General features: G+C 41.5%; 1 protein-coding gene across 1 annotated transcript; it reads left to right on the top strand.

Annotated features, from left to right (window-relative positions):
• The first annotated feature begins 15,415 nt into the window (after positions 1-15,415).
• On the top strand, positions 15,416-17,082 carry rnf26 (ring finger protein 26). Its single transcript, XM_085371139.1, has one exon. The coding sequence runs from the start codon at positions 15,416-15,418 to the stop codon at positions 16,778-16,780; it is 1,365 nt and encodes a 454-aa protein (XP_085227265.1). The 3' UTR covers positions 16,781-17,082.
• Positions 17,083-18,843: the final 1,761 nt, after the last annotated feature.

The following is an 18,843-nucleotide window of genomic DNA, read 5'->3' as shown; positions in this document are numbered from 1 at the left end:
GAAAACTGTACAGAGTGAAAGAGAGGAGTGGCGGCGCAGCGTGGAGAGGCAAATGATGCAGAAAGGGGCAGAGACACGCTGTAAAGAAAGTCCTTCCGCACAAGTCATCCGAGAGCTGCTCTGAAAGGCATCACGTTTTATTATTTATTGTTTCATTTTCTTTAAATCACTCTGTCTCGGTCATTTCTTTACTCATTTAGTTTGATAAATACACTCGAGATCCGAGCTCCAGCTCCAGTGAGCTGTTGGTTATTTTTTGCAGCGGGCAAATAAAAGGGAGGACCTTCAGAGAGTGGAGCAGCAAGCGGAGGAGGAGGTCTGGAGTTAAATAGTGTGAAGTTATAATTTACAACTATTTTGTCGTTGCCAAGACTCAAATTTGATACATTTCCTCACCAAGCGTGTCATAACTTATGTTTTCTCAATAGGGGACCGTGACTAGTGGAGGATAATTTAGCGTGGAAATTGATGTGAGAAGGTGTGGCAGTTGTCCCGCCGTTTGAATTCAGGTCATGTGGTGCGTTTTTTGGCTTGGTGATCATTTCAGATTGACATCAGGGCTGTTTGCAGTGTTGTGCTGAGATAATAAAGAAGATACTGGTGGAGCTGAGTGTGGAGGCAGGAGCAGAGAGAAGGATGAAAAGCCTAGAAATATGGTATCTAACCAGATTCTTACTCTGGATGGCATTACCTTGGCCTCCAGTAACGCTGTGAGGAACCTTGGAGTCATTTTTGACCAGGACATGTCCTTCAACGCACATATTAAACAAATATGTAAGACTGCTTTTCTCCATTTGCGCAACATCTCTAAAGTTAGAAATATCCTGTCCCAGAGTGACGCTGAAAAACTAGTTCATGCATTTATTACTTCCAGGCTGGACTACTGTAATTCATTATTATCAGGATGTCCAAAAAACTAGCTGAAAAGCCTTCAGCTAATCCAAAATGCTGCAGCAAGAGTCCTGACAGGGACTAGAAAGAGAGAGCATATTTCTCCTGTATTGGCTTCCTGTTAAATCCGGAATTGAATTCAAAATCCTGCTCCTCACATACAAGGTCTTAAATAATCAGGCCCCATCCTATCTTAATGACCTTGTAGTACCATATCACCCTATTAGAGCACTTCGCTCTTGCTCTGCAGGCCTACTTGTTGTTCCTAGAGTATTTAAAAGCAGAATGGGAGGGAGAGCCTTCAGTTTTCAGGCCCCTCTTCTGTGGAACCAGCTTCCAGTTTGGATTCGGGAGACAGACACTATCTCTACTTTTAAGATTAGGCTTAAAACTTTCCTTTTTGCTAAAGCATATAGTTAGGGCTGGACCAGGTGACCCTGAATCCTCCCTTAGTTATGCTGCAAAACACATAGGCTGCCGGGGAACTCCCATGATGCATTGCGTTTTTCCTTTTCAGTCCCCTTTTTTGTCACTCACTATGTGTTAATAGACCTCTCTGCATTAAATCATATCTGTTATTAACCTCTGTCTCTCTTCCACAGCATGTCTTTATCCTGTTTTCCTTCTCTCACCCCAACCGGTGGCAGCAGATGGCCCCGCCCCTCCCTGAGCCTGGTTCTGCCGGAGATTTCTTCCTCTTAAAAGGGAGTTTTTCCTTCCCACTGTTGCCAAAGTGCTTGCTCATAGGGGGTCATATGATTGTTGGGTTTTTCTCTATATGTATTATTGTAGGGTCTACCTTACAATATAAAGCGCCTTGAGGCGACTGCTGTTATGATTTGGTGCTGTATAAATGAAATTTAATTGAATATTGAACTTGAATTAAAGATGAGCAGAGATTCATCAACATACATAAAACCCCAGAGTCTATAAATTGTTTAAAAAAAAACACCCAAAAACAAAGGAATAATATTCTTCAACCTAAAATCAGCTACAGCGCATGTTATCATTAAAAGATTGTGTGCCATTTACAAGACCAAAAATCAATTCTGGATGCCCGTGATCTTCAGGTTCTCAGATGGTACTGCATTAAAAACAGACAAGTTCGAAATAACCGCGCAGTCACTTCCAGACATTATTGTCTGTAAGCACAGTTCACCGTGGCATCCGCAAATGCAGGTTAAATCTCCATCATGCAAACAAGAAACAGCGTGTGAACGTGATCCTAAACGTGATCCTAAACATTTAGAATGGACTGAGAGAAAGTGGAAAGCTGTTCTGTGGTCAGAAGAATTGAAATTTGAAATTCCTTTTTGGAAGTCTTGGACGCCACATCCTCTGGACCAAAACTGAGAGGGGCAAACTGGCTCAGCACTCAGTTCAGCGGCCTGCACTTCTTATGGTATGTGGGTGCATCAGTGCCTCTGGAACTGGGAGCTTGGAAAGGCACCATCAGTGCTCAAGAGAGGAGTGGCGGCGCATAAAGTTCAACATATTCTTCTTTTTTTTCTTCTTCTTCTTCTTCTTCTTCTTCTTCTTCTTCTTCTTCTTCTTCTTTTTTCAGTCCAGACTTTTCACCAACTGAAAACATTTGGATCATTTGGGCAAGGAAGATGCAGGACTGCTGAGTAGCAGAATCCTGTGTCAGACAAAAACGGGACAATATTTCTCTCCCAAAAGTCCTGCAGCTGCTCTCCTCAGTTCCCAGATGTTTACAGGCTGTTGTTCAAATAAGAAATTGATATGTTTCCTATGTTCTAATGTGTTTATGAGATTTACAAATCATTGCTTTCTGTTTTTATTTACATTTGGCACGGTGCTCCCATGTTTTTAAAATTATATAAATGCTAGTGCTCATGCCATCTTCTTTTGTTCAGCCCCTGAAATTAAAGCTAAAGCTTTGTGCTTTTGGCCCATATTCATCACACACCCGTAACTTGAAATAGTTTTGGCACACAGCTAAAATAACAAAAATTGCACATGCTTCCAAAAATACACATCACAGCTGTACGAGCTCCTCTTGTGCATCCTCAATCCTGAGCTTAATATGGACACAAGAATGAAGATGAATCAGAGTGATTCCCAAAAACACGTAAAAAGTGTCTGCCAGAAGACATCACGGCCGTGATGCTGATTATGTATCATGGAAACGATACGAGGTGAAATATTTGGACTGTATGCAGGCATTTCAGTGTCGTGATTTTGGTATTTGGAGCATTCGCCAAACTGACCACAGTCAAAAAAAGGTTCTCAGAGTAACCGAGGGCAGCAGTGAACTAACAACTGGCAAGTTATCATGTGGCTTTGGCCTGATTAAAATGATACAAGATAGTTTAGGAATTTAGCCCAACCAGATTGTCCCAGACGTAAGCGTTGGACGGCTCATGTGTGTAAAAACTTTGACTTCTGAGTGGGTTTCGGGTCATTTTTGAGGCATTTCAGTGACTCTTGTTATGCTACAGCATCTGTTTTCAAAAAGTAGAGGAACATTTTTGTTCAGGATTGAATAAATGTGGTTATTTAAGTAGTTGGAAGTTGAAAGTTTCCATTATTGTGGTTTTCAAATTACTTCACATAGCTTAGCCATTTCAGGACTACAGTGTCTGAATGTTTATTGGTCAACATCCAGTTTGTTTGTACAAATTCAGCTCTAATAATGCTGAAACAACAGTAGCTGATGTTTTTATTCCATCCATCCATTTTCCTTACCACATTTCAAATTTAAGAACTCAGGGGGGTTGAACTGGTTCCAAGTATACCCTGCACGTATCGCCAGTTACACCAGCCACTCACATCCACACTAAAGGCCCATACAGAAACATAAATTAACCTAACATCCTGGTCTTTGGACTGTGGGAGGTCTGGGGCGAAAACAAAAACAGCATGAAGTTGCTGTAACTGTTGTGATTTGGTCTCGGATCATGGCTGAACACATTCTGCAGTCCGCTCGATCCGTGCTGGAAAATTTCAAACATCTCAAATCTCCAGTTCGACGGAGACCTAATCTTTGAACGTCACATCATGAACTAAACACATGTCACGTTTTCTTTTATTATTTTGGAAATATTTTACAAATACGCTCTAGTTTAACGTTTAAAGACACTGCAACTTCTTTGTGCTTGCCTTCACAAAAACTCTTAAGCGACTGCAGACTGTAGAGATGTGAGCTGCCAGGCTTTTAGCTGGACTAACGAGGCAGGATCACATAACTCTCGTTTTGGCATTTGTACCCCGGGATTTTTTTTTGAATTGATTTTAAGCTTTTATTGATTTCTTTTAATGGCTCTGCTCTCAGCTACATCTCTGAACTCTTAGCACCATATGCACCTTATGCACCAGTATGTGCCTCGAGGTCTTTTCTCTGTTACAGGTGCCTGGATAAAACTAATACAGAACAGACAGGACATGAGGCTGTTGGAAGAACCTGCTGGACTAAAGTCAGGCTTGCGGAGTCGGCCACTTCCAAGTCAGGTCTTACAACCTACGTTCAGGTGAAGGATTTTCATGATGTTATACGAGTTTTTAATGGGGTTTGACCTGTCACTTTTACTACTAGTGCCTTATTACTTTGATATCACACAGTATTAAAATTACAAGGCTGTGCCAAGTTATGAACCCTAACAGAACAATGGACAATGTAAACAGACAGAAAACAAAGAACACAAAATATGTCCTTAAGTGTTTAAGGCCCCCCCAAAATGATAGAAAACTAATTGTCTTCGCCCTCCAGAGCAGCCAAAATAAAAATATTGTTCCAGTTAATCCTGGTGTTTGATATGGAAGTGAACACCTGATTAACAGATCACTGTTTGTTTCAGCACTTTCCAAGACTGGCGTTTAATTTTAGTATTATTTGATCCCGTGTGAACTATCACGGTCCTTGCAGCTGGAGACCGATCAAAGGATGGTGCGACATGTCGTGCACACTGATCTCTGTAACCTTTGCTGCTGGAAAATACCAATACCACCGTGTCTGCCAGCTGTTACTTCTGCCAAGCAGTTTCCCTCTGACTGCAGATCAGAGCCACCTCGAAAAAGCTCCTGACACACTGCAGCACACTGAGAATCCTCCCATTCCCAGAAGGATGGTGCAGTCGCACCAAACCACATTATTGTTGTTTGATATGACCTGAAAAGAGGAAATGAAGCCATTGTCCAGCACAAAACTGACTTTAAGTGATTTATTGAATTCTGGTTGGACCGGAACATTTTGTCAAGGTTGTGTTCATGGCCTCACAAAATTGGGATTTGTTTTCCTGTGTTCTCGGCCATGTCTGCGATCTATTTCGAGCTGCCTTCGTGTTTTATTTGTTTTTATTTGGTGGCATCTAAATAAAGAGGTCGTGAGAGAGCTTAGGGTAACTTTGCCTCAATGAAAAAATTCTCAGATAAGGTTTTCGGGAACAATTGACCTCAGAAAAGTCCCTTCCACTGCAGTTTTTCACATTTTGTGAAGACTGCGTTCTGCGTCTTTAACACTTTAAGGTAAAGCACATCACAGATTAAAGATTTTTACGTCACAGTTCAACATCTCTCGCTCTCCGTGTAAGATCCTAATGTTGTGTCAGCTTCGTCTTGTGTTGTGAGAAGCTCAGCACAACATCCTGTCAGACGTGTCTTATTGCCACCACAGAGCAGGAAACAATTGTAATTGTTTGACCAACTATATATGCTTTATAGCATGTTTCTTAATATTTTTTCTGCAACATAAGGATTTTATCAGAGTGTCAAATCTGCTATTATCTACTCAAAGCGATTCTTAAAAAGTAATTACCAGCCAGGGTTCAGGGTTATACATTAATGTAAAGGAGGATGCAAACTGCAGTGTTGATGCTTTCATTTCCTTTAGAGTGAGGCACAATCCTTGTGGTTTGCACTGATAACGGAGAACTAACTGTTCTCAAAGCAGCTATATTGTTTTTCCAGTCAAGGTCATTAAGACTGAATCTTTAAGGCTGCCAACATGGGTGTGCCACAAAGAGTGTGAGTACAGTATAAGAGATAAACATAGAAACATTGGGAAAACCCTTTTTTCCAACAACCTCTTAAAATTCCTTGTGGACAAATTTCAAGAATGTCCCCTCTTCACCCTTTATTTAATACATCCTGGACAGGGCGTTTGGGAATATCAGGGGGCCACTGGGTTTGGGAATGAGGCAAACAGAAGGAGAAAAAAAAAAGCACACCCCTTCCCCCACACATTTCTCAGCACTGAAAAGCCCCGAAAGAGTTTATAAGGTCATTTTTCAGAGTTGCTGGCAGGGGAAAAACCTCCAGCTAGTAACTGTTAGATGATGCTAATTAACCGTTATCACATCTCCAGTTGATTTTTGTGTTAATAAATACGTAAAATTGACAGACGGCGTGTGTTATCGTGTGATTTGTGAGTAATGATTTACAAAGCAGCCATCTGGTGCCCTTTATTTCTAAAAAAAATAATTAACCCTCTGTGGTCTTGTTAAAAATGTTTTAAATGCTCAACACAGAAAGTCATAGAGCTGTTTTTATTTATTTTTTTAAGATAAAGGGAGACAGAGAGAATTCGTGTGAAAACAGTGTTAAATGGTTAATATATCAGACAAGCTAAATGTTGAATTACAGTATAATAATGTGACACAGAAACAACACAGAGCTGAGGTTTATGGCAGAATTTTGCAGCAACAAAGATTTTGAGAAAATTATTTTAAGACCTGGGAAAAGATTTAAAAACTTCATGGGACATATTGGGAAGTATTTTAAGTGTTTCTTTTAATTGTCTTTGTGCAAGTTTTATGCCCTGGGCATCACTAAAGTTTATTTAGTTCATGCTTGAAAAAATAGCCCAAATAAGTGCTCAGATGCCTGCCAAGTGGCAAGACTTGAACAATGACTTTGGCGTAACCTCCACAGAAGAAAAGCTTGCCTGGTTTTTACTGTCTTGTGTTTGTTTAAATGTTAAAATGTATAAATCTGTGGTCTTTAGAGATGCTGGCAGGTGAAGTTTGGTCTTGGTAACCTGGCTGTTTTCATATACTAAGGGTGAGTTTAAGGTGACCAGCAACTACCGAGTTCTTTTAGGGTGGAATATTTTCTTACATGTTACTCAGAGCATCTGCTTTGCACCTGCACGTACAGAGAAAGAAAGCTGTGTTATTCAAAAATTAAAAAACAGAATAAAACGTATTTACAAAAATGTCAAAACTACTTCTCCTTCGTAGACATATAAGATGCTTTATCGCTTTATCTTTAAAAGGTAGAAGCAGTTGATCCCCAACTTTATCTAATGCTTAATTCTACCCTTGATCCTGGCTTGTGAAGACTCCCTGTTCTCACGCACTGACTTGAGCGTGCCCTTACCATGCACCCCTGTGGGCCATTCCTCAGTGATGGATGATCACTTTTGTACAGAGAGATGTGCTGCTGGGCTAAGACGACCACAGAGGAAGGAAAGAGAGGAAAAAGAGTCACTCTTTCCGAAGGCCACACTCAAGAGCAAGTTGTTTTGGGGGTTGTCTGCCCAACATGAGAGACAACTATTGTCAGTTACTCCAGTGGACGGGAAGGGGGGCTTTTCGGCAGCGGCTGGTATGGCGAGGGGGCTTGGGGAAGGAGTGGGAGAGCAATCTGAATTTCTTCTAAACACCGTCACAACAACAGGGATTGTGACAAAGAGCCACTTTCATAACCACACGGGCCAAGAACTGAGCATTGCTTCACCATGGTGATTATATGTAATGGTGGCATTAATCATAATGAATCCACCCACCGCTGACATGTTTCTTCAGTGTTCAGGCCTGGTGTTTCACATCTTCTGATTCGAAGCGAAGGCACATAAATTCAGTTTGTTGCTTCATAGAGTAATTTGAAATGAAAATGAGGATAAAAGAAGCATCTTACACACTAATCAAAAGATTCAATAGTGTAGTGTTTTACACATTTGCTTAACAAGGTCTACCAAAATCTACCAAAATCAAACATGCAGAGCTACCGGCTGTGGTGACCACAGCTCTGTCAGGGTACAGCTGACAATAGTCTTTCACCAATACTAAACAGCTGATTCACTGCGTAAAGAGAAACAAGCCTATGGACACCCTTTTCATCGTTTCTGTTCTTCTTTGTGTAGTAATCCCATAAAACTGTGATGTAATGCTGGATGCAGCTTTAATCACAAAGAAGATCCCATCACAGAGGTGCACCTTTTAATCACATTTCAGTTACTCAGAAGAAAAAAACTCCACACATTGGTTATTTACAGCTTTGGAGAATCCACTGAGTTCTTTGCTCTTCTTTGTTTCTGCTGATGTCAGTCACTTTTCCGTCAGTGCAGAATGTAGTATTTTCCAGTTGAGGTTTAATTTTGGGGCATGTGGTACCCCTCATCTGTCTTAATGTCAGTTAACACCTAATCTGTCCTTTGCTCTGACACAGAAACCTCTCACAGTCGGAGAGCGTTTTTGTGAAGCAGCTACGTTTCGTACATTTTGTACTGCGAGCTTTTTCCTATCAGATCTGGCTGTGTAAGTTGAATGGACTGAAACACTGAAACATTTCAAAAATCTTTTAATCAATTCCTGATACCTACACAGAGAAAGAGTCAGATTAAACAGGATTTCTGTTCTTAGTTGCAGAGGTGTTTAAAAGTATTAGACCATCTGGGTGAGGTAGGAGTGATTTAAAAAAAACGTATTTGATGCTTGACTCGATGATTAAAGTGATGACTAATAAAAAGTTTTTTTTTAAAAGACTAGCTGTATGATTTCACGCAGGATCTTAGTGAGTGATGAGTCATGAAGAAGGAAGCTGCTACTGCTGCCTACAAACTGATGGACATCCTGCAGATGTGCAGAAGAGACCCTGAAAAGACGTGACTGAAAGACCATCTGCGTCACGCTGAAGGACCTCTTGGTCATCCCAGTCACGTCTCTGTGAGTCACATAAGAAACATTCCTGCCATCTCTTTTGTCTCACCTTCTTTTGCAGTTTTCCCTCACTGCCTCTTTCGCCCATTGAATGAGCTGCAGAGGCAGCAGGCCTGAGGCAGAGGGTTACAGAGGAATGTGGGGTCCTGCTTTGGGTCTCGACCAGTCTGCACTCCAGTGATTTCTACTGTTTGGAGTTTGTGTTTTCCCAGAGAAGTCTTAAATCCACCGCCTACCCCCTGTGCTCTGTGTAAAACACACACATACACACAAACAGATGTAATCTAAATGTAAATTGATGTGAGTGTAGTGCACTGGCCAGCTGCCAAAGACATCAGTGAATCTCAAAATAAACCACAGAATCTGGGAACATAAAAGTTGAAGTCAAAGCTACAACAGCACATTTCAAAACTGTGGAGAAAGTGATGTAGTTTGCCTCCTAAAATGAACCTCAGTGGATCAGGTCTGTAAAATGCAGAAATCTGAACTTTGGAAATCAATTTAAATCTCATAGTTTAAAACTAAGCACAGGAATCTGAATGAATTGCACAAGGCTATATTTACACCCCAGTATCGTTTTGGTTTTTTTAAACCCCAGATGCTCTCCACACAGCTGTTGAAGCATCAGGGAGCAGGATAGCAAAAAGTACCTTAGGGTGGTCGGCTGCTCAACACCAGAGAAAGCTTGTGGTGGACTTCAGGAGGTCCAGGATTAACGCTACTACTCTGTCCATTAGGGGAGATGTGTGGCGATGGTACAGCAGTGAAAATACCTGAGAGTTCACTTGGATGAATCACTACGCAGGAGCAGAAAAAAGGCAGCTTCTGTTGATGTTTTACGACAGTGTGGTCACCAGAGTGATTATGCTGCGGTCTGCTGGGGTAAACTATGTGAACAAGTGTTACAAATTAGTCCATTGTTGGTATAATTAAAAGGATTCTATTTCTCATTCATTCGCATACTAGATGATTCTGCAGTCATAACTTCCATTCAGCAAGTAGCATCTCATCTATTTGATGTAGGTGGGAGGCAGACAGAGGTTGGATTGATGATTAGCAAACTGCACATCATCCACACATGACTTTTTGTAATTTCACTAAACAAAGAAAAGCTAAACACTTTGGAAGGCATGCTCAAAGCTGGGTGCTAGGTTCTGTTATGCCTTTGACAAACATTGAAATGATGTACTTTGTTTGAAAAAATACAACCATTATCATCATTAATGCTGGGCTGGACCACCTTTTGTTTTGCCTCCAGAACTGCTTTAAGTCTATGTGGCATAGATTCAACGAGTTGCTGGAAACATTGCTCTGAGATTTTGGTCCATATTGACATCGTAGCATCACACAGTTGCTCTACATCCATGATAAGGCTCTCTTACTGCAACACATCCCATATCTGCTATATTGGATTGAGATCTGGTGACAAAAAAGGACTTTTAAGCACAGTTAACTCTTTGTCATGTTCAAGAAACCAGTTTGAGATGAGTTCAACTTTTGTGACAAGGTGCGTTATCCTGCTGAAAACAGCCATCAGAAGATGCTAGAGTGTGGTGATAACGGGATGAACATGGTCAGCTGTCATGTTTTGCAACTTACTTGGTTGGACTCAAGAGCAGGACTCAGGCAAGACAGTGAGATGTAGAATACGCTTTAGAATAGAATAGAATAGAATAGAATAGAATAGAATAGAATGTCTTTGTTGTCACTATACAGATGTACAATGACACACGGAGCATCTCCTACTCAGTGCAAACATGTGGGGGAGGGGGCAGAGGTGCAGAGAGCCTTAGATCCGCGGGTTACTGAGGTGAGGGTGGGAGGCAGGAGGAGCAGGAGTGGTGATCCAGTGGTTGAGTTTGATCTGTAGTAATAGCAGGTGTTCCTGAAAAGGTGAATGTCAGGGAGTGATCCGGGGTTGGCTAAGTCACTAGAGAAAGGTGGAGAAACAGAATTACACACTTGACTTGGTATCACCAACAACTAGCCTGTTTACCGCTCTAAGAGAGTGATAATCTGGTGGAGTCTGGATGGCTGCACTGGTCCTTAAGTATTGCCGTTGACTGGTGATGAGTAGCCTCCGCCCAGGTAAGGCAGACACGACGGCTGCCTTTCACCCACAGATCAAGGCTTCTTATGACAGTCTGCAACTATACTCTTCCCCGATCTGTTAGTTGTTTTAAACTTTAGCAAGTCGTCTTCCCCTTGTCTACATGTCTGTCCATTCTGTAACAGTTCATTGATGGGTTCATTTGTTTTCAGCTATGGCAGTGACAACCACTCTCACACAGCACACATTTTGTTCAGATTTTCTGAATAAAGCAAAACAGTTTAGTATCTAATAAAGCACACCACTCACCTCCAGTAACAGGAGAGAAAGGTTTGTCCTTCTCCCTTGTCTCCTGACCTCCTTGCTCACAGGAGATCGTCTGAATTGTTGGAGTTTTCTCTTTACTTTCCCTTACAATATAAAACACCTTGAGACAACTGTTGTTCTGCTATCATGTGACTGGCTGATTGGATATTTGCATTAACAAGCTGTTGAACAGGCGTACCTAAAGAAGTGGCTGGCAGTTGTATACATATTTTTTACAGGAGATTCAGAGGTAGGCCGTTCCTCCATTGATTACTTATGTCCTGTCCAACTTTCCCTTCAACTATATACTTTTGTTATGTACCAGTACATGACAAATTAAGACAAATTAGAGCTCTCCTGTCTGTGATACGGTTATATTTATGAAGTCAGCTGGGGGGCGTGGTTCGTGGTGTGGCAGCGGGAGACGCTGACACATCTGAGCTGCATTAGCTCATCATGCCTCCCCTGCTTGTAAGAGTGAACTGGGTCCTGAATGGCGTTGTTGTTGGTGGTGGTGTGTGTTCGGCTGGCAGCTGGAAAGCTGCAGCCGTGAGTGTAAGGAACAAGCAACTATAAATAAAGATGATGAAAAGCGTTGAAGTGTGGTTGAGTCCATTCTTACTGCCACATCAGTATTTTCACTGATTTCTCATTTGTTTTGGCAGTGTAGAATTAACATGATATTCATGATAGTTCACATAGATCTGTGAATAGATGCGTATAGTATCCATATCACCCACACAATGGAGTTAAAGGTTATTCTGTGGGAGTTTCTTTAATGGGTGGAAATGTCCCAGCAGGTGTGAAGCTCCAGATTGGATATCTGTGGATCCTCAAATGTTTGTCTTAGTGTCTCCAGTTCATCCTGTGCAAGCCCCACCCCCATGTCCCTGCATGACCTTTTTATGTCCTTTTTGACATTGTATGTTCATTTTAGCTAAACAGTTCTGAGGAGGCAGCTTACAGCTCTGAGTTGAAGACAAATGGTAGCAAGTGGAGGTTTTTTCATATAAAAAAGTGGAATCTACAGTGTCTGTTGACTGATGAGAGAAAATGAAGCAACTCTATGTAGTGCACATTAAGAAAACTTATAGAAATTCTACATACGATTCCATATGAAAGCCACCCTTTGTTTCATCTCGTCTTTTAGAGGGGAAGGATTTGGTTGACCAGTCAACAAACAAAGGAAACTGACTAAGGGTCTGCTTTCGGACCAGAGGGAAGGTTAGCTACCATAAAAGGAGTAGGTCTAGAAGCTCTCCGCCAGAGACAAAGTAGTGCACAAGACCTTTTATAGCTTCTTGCACTGCCCCGTGTATCCCTGCTGCATCATTAAATGCTTAAACAAATGCTGTTTGTCAGGCGTCCAAAGGCTCAAAGCAGGATTTCCCATGATCATATCAGATAGAGTTTCCCTTTGCGAGGAACAAAGTCCAGCGCTGAATGGCTCAGATGGAGAGGATGAGGCAAAAGGCAAGGAAGGAAACTGTTTTGATATTGTTCAGGACCGCAATTCTTTTTTTGTTTCATTGTCACTGAAGTAGCTGATGTAATGGGAGGATATATCTGTTACTGTAAATGGAATGGCTTGAGGAAAATGTAAGATATGGTGATGAAAGGTCAGAGTACTGAAGAGTGGATTTCCCAGGCAGCTGTAACTGGAACTGACTTTCTTAATCCTTAAATCATTTCCTGACCACAACCCACACCTTCAATGTAAAGTGTGATGCAAAATACTGTAAGGACTTATTTTTGTCCCAAGAAAAGGAAACAGATCTCCACTGCATGACTGTGAATGTTTGTCCCTACAACATTAGAGATACACATATAAAAAAAATGTTTTAAAATATCTGGAACCCCAAAAAACTGAACAAAACAAATTCAAAAATACTTTAAAAAAAACTCTTCTCCTATGTGGCTAGTGTTATCATCAACATGTTCCAATCCCTGCGGCGTCAATTAGTTATGCTTTGTCAAAGCTGCTGGCGTGGCTAATTTAATTAAACACAGGGTTTCATTTGGCCTGTGTGCTGTGACGCACTGCATCATGATATAAGTGAGAGTGATCATCATCTCAGTGCATCATTTGTAAGTAGCAGGGTTGCTGTGCTAACAGGCCTGTCCACGATCTTTTCCATATCTCAACCAAGTTGTTTCAAGGGCTCAAAGGCTGCCAGCAAGTGGAAGTGAAAAACACTCCGGATGGGATTATTGGAATTGATACTTGAGTTTTTGAGACTTCTACATCATCAGTGTGAATATTTGATATAGCAAATAGGATGCAAATTAAAGCTCGTATATACTAATTAACAATTACTCTTTTTTTTTTTTAAAAAGAAAAAAAAAGAAAAGCATTTTTCATGTTAAATAAACATTGTTCATGTTTCAGCTGCTTCCTTATGGGTTGCCATAGTGGATCATCTGCCTCCATCTCACAATATCCCTCTCATTCTCCTCCGTCACACCAACCTCTGCCTGTCGTCTTTCACTACTTCCATGAATCTCCATATTCAAAACCCTGTCTAATATATCTATTATCCCTTCTTTGCACATAGCCAAACCATCTCAGCCTTGCCTTTCCAACTCCAGCTCCACCTGAGCTGTCTCTCTGATGTACTCATTTCTAATCCCGTCTATTCTGGTCACTCCCATTCAAAAATCTTAGCATCTTCAGCTCAGCATCGTGTCTCTTTGTTAGTGCCACCATCTCCAAACCATACATCGTAGCAGATCTCACTACCATCTTGTAAACCATCCCTTTCAGTCTTACAGTTATCCTTCTGTCACTCCTCTCCACCAATTCCACTCTTTCTGCACCCTCTCTTCTTCACCTCTCCTGCGTGTTGCCTGTCGCTTTAGATGCTCTAGATTTTAATTCATCTACCTTCGCTACCTCTACTCCTTGCATCTTCACTGCTGCACCTGCTTCCCTCTCATTCACACAGACTTTCATTCTTCTCCTCTTCAGTATATTCCTTCATCTCTGTCTTCCAACAAATCATTTTGATCGTCTAACTCTAAATGTGACTATAAACATGGGCATAACTTTGTGCTGAACACTGGGGGGTGGGGGGGTGGGGGGGGGGGGGGGGGGTCAAGATCTCTGTCTAAATAAATAAATAAATCTGGGTAAATTCCCAGATGATTAAACATGCAACTATTTTGCTGGTAATAACTGAAATGAGTAAAGAAAACCATCAGCCTTTTTATCCAAGATAATTCAGAAATTTATTGGGGGGGTGGGGGGGTATATTGGCTGGGTCTGATTATTTGACTATAAATCACAAGCCTAGAATTATTCTGTATTTAGTAAGATTTGAAACTAGCAGGAAAAACCATAAACTCATTAGGAATGTGCTTCCTGATGCTCCAGGTCATTTTCACAGATGTAGACTATAACTTCATTTTGAAAGCAGAGAAGTTTCTGGACATGAGAGGGAATGTAGATTTAAAGCAGAACATGAGGTTCACTCGTGAGACCTTGAAATGTGTTCATCTTTATATACACTTCACTAATGCTAGAAGTCACATTAACATTCAGTGTCGTAAATTTTGTTTAGTTTAAAAATAATGAAAAAGAGCAACAACAAATAAAAATGATTAAAAAAATAGAAGAGGGTGTGAAAACCCCCAAAAAAGTTAGTTTGATTAAGTCAATTTTATCAATGTTATGGACAATGCGTAATTTTATTTCTGCATATATTTTTAATATGTTTTGAATGTGCGACTTTTTTTCTAAATCCACTTTTTTCCCGCTTGTAAACACCGGGGACACTGTGCGCATGCTCAGCTTAACGACGCACATACGTAAGCTCACTCGACCAAAACAAATATGGCGGATACAGTAATGATGGTAAAGACTCCAAAACCTTTTGTCTGTTTTTCCCTCGGTTTTTCTTGATTTCGTTTATGGGTTCGGCCGTTTTATAAAGTCGTCGTTGAGCCGGAGAAGTGTTTTTGGGTGGTAGTTTGACCGGACACCCAACAAAACGAAACCTAGAATATAAACGGAAGTGTGTGGACCTTTTTTGAAACTAAACATCCGCCTGTGCAGCGCGTGTTTGCTGTGTTATGTCGTTATTTCAGTGCATGAAAAATGGGGAAAACATGAAAAATAAAGACGTTGAGGTTCAACGACACGAAGAATGGTGTGCTGATTGAGAGGACCAACAATATGTAACTCAAAGCAAAGAAAGGAGAAATGGACTTAACGTGGATACAACCTGAGAGCACCGAGTGGTAAACAGTAATACTTTACAGAAATATTACCATGGGTTTGGTGAACTTTGTCATATCCACTGTAGGAAAATGTCTGGATGCTCTCTGCTTACTACTGGACCTGAACTTTGTCATCGTCCACACCGTGGTGCAGACTCTCCTGGCAGTTATCACCTTCATAACCAGCCTGCCCAGCCTCCTTTATAACTCGGTGCTGGAGCTGGGAAACCTCGTTCTGCTTTGCGCTGTGTCCACCGCGGAGGCGACATCAAACCTAGCTCACAGCACTGTGGCTAATCTGGGGAGCTTGTTGCTGGCTCTGGAGGGGCTCCTGGAGAGCTTGAAGATGGTGGGTTACCTGTCTATGCACGTCCTACTGCGTGGAAAGGAGCACTTGTGTCGAGGGCTGCTGTCAGTGATTGAGGGCTGTGGCATAGCAGTCAGCCTGGTGGTCTATTTTACCAACACAGTGGTAAACTTTGTGCTTATCGCTACCCAGAACGTCTACTTGGCTTTGGTCAGCATGTGGCAGACGGTTTCCACCCCACTGCAGAAGGCGCTGGAGCTCACGTTGACCTGTTTCACCTTTCTGTACAGCAGCCTGGCCGGCACATCAGCTTTGCTATGGACACCCTGCAAGATGGTTTTGGACTTCCTGGTTTCACTGGTGCACATGTTCATTAGCATCTTCATACTGAACATCTACGGCCTCGTGCTCACCATTACTATTGCACTGGCCACCACCGCTTACCTAAACCCGGGACTGTCCCGACAGATTGCTGTGCGCGTTGTAGAATATATAAACTCCTTTTCACTTCTCCGTAGATTATGTTTGGCTCTCAATTGCATCACTTCAGCCTTACTGTGCTTGCCTCACTTTATACGCCGTAACGTGCAGTACCTGCAGAGGATCCTCTATCACATCTACCGACTGGAGAGACGACTTTGGCAGCAGTTGTCTCACCAAAGCAGCCTGATTGGCCTGATGCTCCGACCACATCTTCACAGGCAAAACAATAACAATAACAGCAACAACAGAGCTGGAGGTGACGGTGACCCTGGGGAAGAGAGGCGGGACCCACCAGATGGTAGAGCAGGAGATGGAGCCCACCAGGAGGTGCTCAATCCAGTTTTACCCTCCTCCAGCACAGACAAGCAGCTAAAGAAGAAGTCGCGTTCAGGCGAAGATGGTAAACCTCTGCCAGCTGAGAGTCTGCTGACTCTGCTGAAGGAACAGGAGGAGAGGAAGAAGTGTGTGATTTGTCAGGATTGTGCCAAGACAGTGGTGCTTCTGCCTTGCAGACACCTCTGCTTGTGTAGAGACTGTACACAGATTCTTTTAAGGCAGCCCATCTACCAGCAGAACTGCCCGCTCTGTCGGCAAATGATCCTCAACACCATGGACGTGTATCTATGAGGGACCAGCCAAAGTGGATCAACTGGTGTCTGATACCAAGTAGCCTCACAGCCTATCAGTATCTACATGTATAAGTTTTACCACCACTGAGCTTTACTATATAAGGTTTCTTTTTTGTCTTTTCACTTAAATGGGACTTAAGTGAAAAGACCAGACCAGACTTGTTAAACATACTGGATAGCTCTGGATTATTTGGGAATTGAGAGATTTAATGATAGTAAGAAAACAAAAAGTCACCAGGTTGTCTTCTGGTGTCAGATGCGTGCACACGTTAACAGCACATGTTGTGCCCTGATTCCATACTATACACTAAATGTAAACAACACATAGTATGTACAAGTTCTCATGGTAAACATTTTCTGTGAGTATGCAAGAAGTCAGCATATTTATATGTGCACAATATTTGTGCCATGATGCATCACAAAAGTGATACAGCTGTATACATTTTGAGAGAAAGCCAGAGGTTTTGTTTTTTCAGCTGTAAGCACCTCTTTGTGCATTTTGCATCAAAAATGTAAACACAAGCTTCTTTTTCTCACATGACGCCTTGGAAAATATCAGAATTCGTTCTGTTCTCACTTCTGAGAATATTCCTTAGTTTAGGTTAGGTAGCAGCGTGGGTACGCCTTGCTTGCTTAATTCTACGCATTATTTTCCACTCCGTTCCTTCAGGCATCATATAAACTTTATACCCAAGGAGCTAGAAGTGTAAAAAAATCAATTTTCAGAATGATCTCTGTTCAGGGATGCAATGCTTACAATGCTTTAAATATCAGTCACGTGTGCAACTGTGTGTGTGTGTGTTTGAGCTTTGCTTTAATTTTTGCCTTCCCAGTGTAAATCCATACTCAAATCCTAGAGTTAGTCTTGAGTTTGGGGGCAAGTCTCTAATTTAAGAGTAAGCTGTGTCTGTTGCTGTTTGCCACAGGGACGCACTGATTAATCAGCCACGCATCAGCTGTTTGCCAGTGTTAACCTTGTTGATTGCCTGCTACCCATTTAAGATGATAACTACAGTGGCCCTGCGAGGTCAAATGGACTGCAACTAAAGAAACATCAGCAAATAGAGAAAGAAAAGACTGCAAAAATAGAAAAAAACATTGCCAAAGCTAAAAAAATTTAAGTTTTTAGTTTCTGGGGAAACAACTATTTGATGCAGCAGCTGTGGAAGTTACAGAAACCAAAACGTGAAGGATTGTACTGAGACACACTCGACAGAAGCAAAAGATTCATTATCGTTGTAAAGGAGAAGCAATGCAAGGCAGTACATATTGTTTTAATCACACAATTCATACAGTACTGTAGATGTATGTTTACTGTTAGCTGTTTACTGTTAGCTTGTCACTTCCACAGCTGTCCTGTCACGTTATTGTCTTCCCAAAAACACTTTAGTTTTCTTTGGTGTTTTTTTTTCCCCTTTAGTTTTTCCTTTAACAGTGTTGTTTCAGTTTCTGCTGTGTTTTGCGTGCTTTTACAGAATTTTTCAGTTTACTGGTGGGTTTCTTTTAAGATGCATTCATTTGACCACTCAGAGTTCTTAGGTTTGGTCAACTGAATGCTCAAAAACAAGGTGGTTAAGAGGTCTAGTATATTCTTAAAATTGTTTGTTTGTTTTAAGTTTCCCTGGCACAAATGGAGTATTAAATTAAAGTAAAATCGGTCCAAATTTCACCTTCAGTGCATCTCTCGTGTTCCAGTGTCGCTACATTGAGCCTCAAAAAAAAGCTTTTCTACCACTCATGTCTTAAATTGTTGTGATTTCAGTGGGCCAAGCTGTGAAGGAAGGAAGCTAACACTGTGCTTTTACTTTATTAGTGAACACATAATTCCACATGCTGTACGCATGAATGTTGTATGTATAAATGCAGCTTTCACCCTTTAGACCAGATTCTGTGAACCACTTCACCATTTTGTCTTTCCAGTCAGGCTTGATTCCATTTATTGTATCTTATTTCTTCCAGCTGATAGGGTCTTTCCTGTCCTCTGCCAGAGGTGAGTTACAGTCACAACTGACAAGTAATCCATAAATGGTTTTCCCTTTCTTTTGACATTGCTGTAAAACT

This window comes from Diplotaxodon limnothrissa, linkage group LG14 (genome assembly GCF_057381915.1).
Source record: "Diplotaxodon limnothrissa isolate DT_005_m linkage group LG14, D_limnothrissa_male_GT1.1, whole genome shotgun sequence".
Lineage (NCBI taxonomy): Eukaryota > Metazoa > Chordata > Actinopteri > Cichliformes > Cichlidae > Diplotaxodon > Diplotaxodon limnothrissa.
Note: the sequence above shows the minus strand (reverse complement) of the source record. Positions and strands in the feature narration are given on the sequence as shown.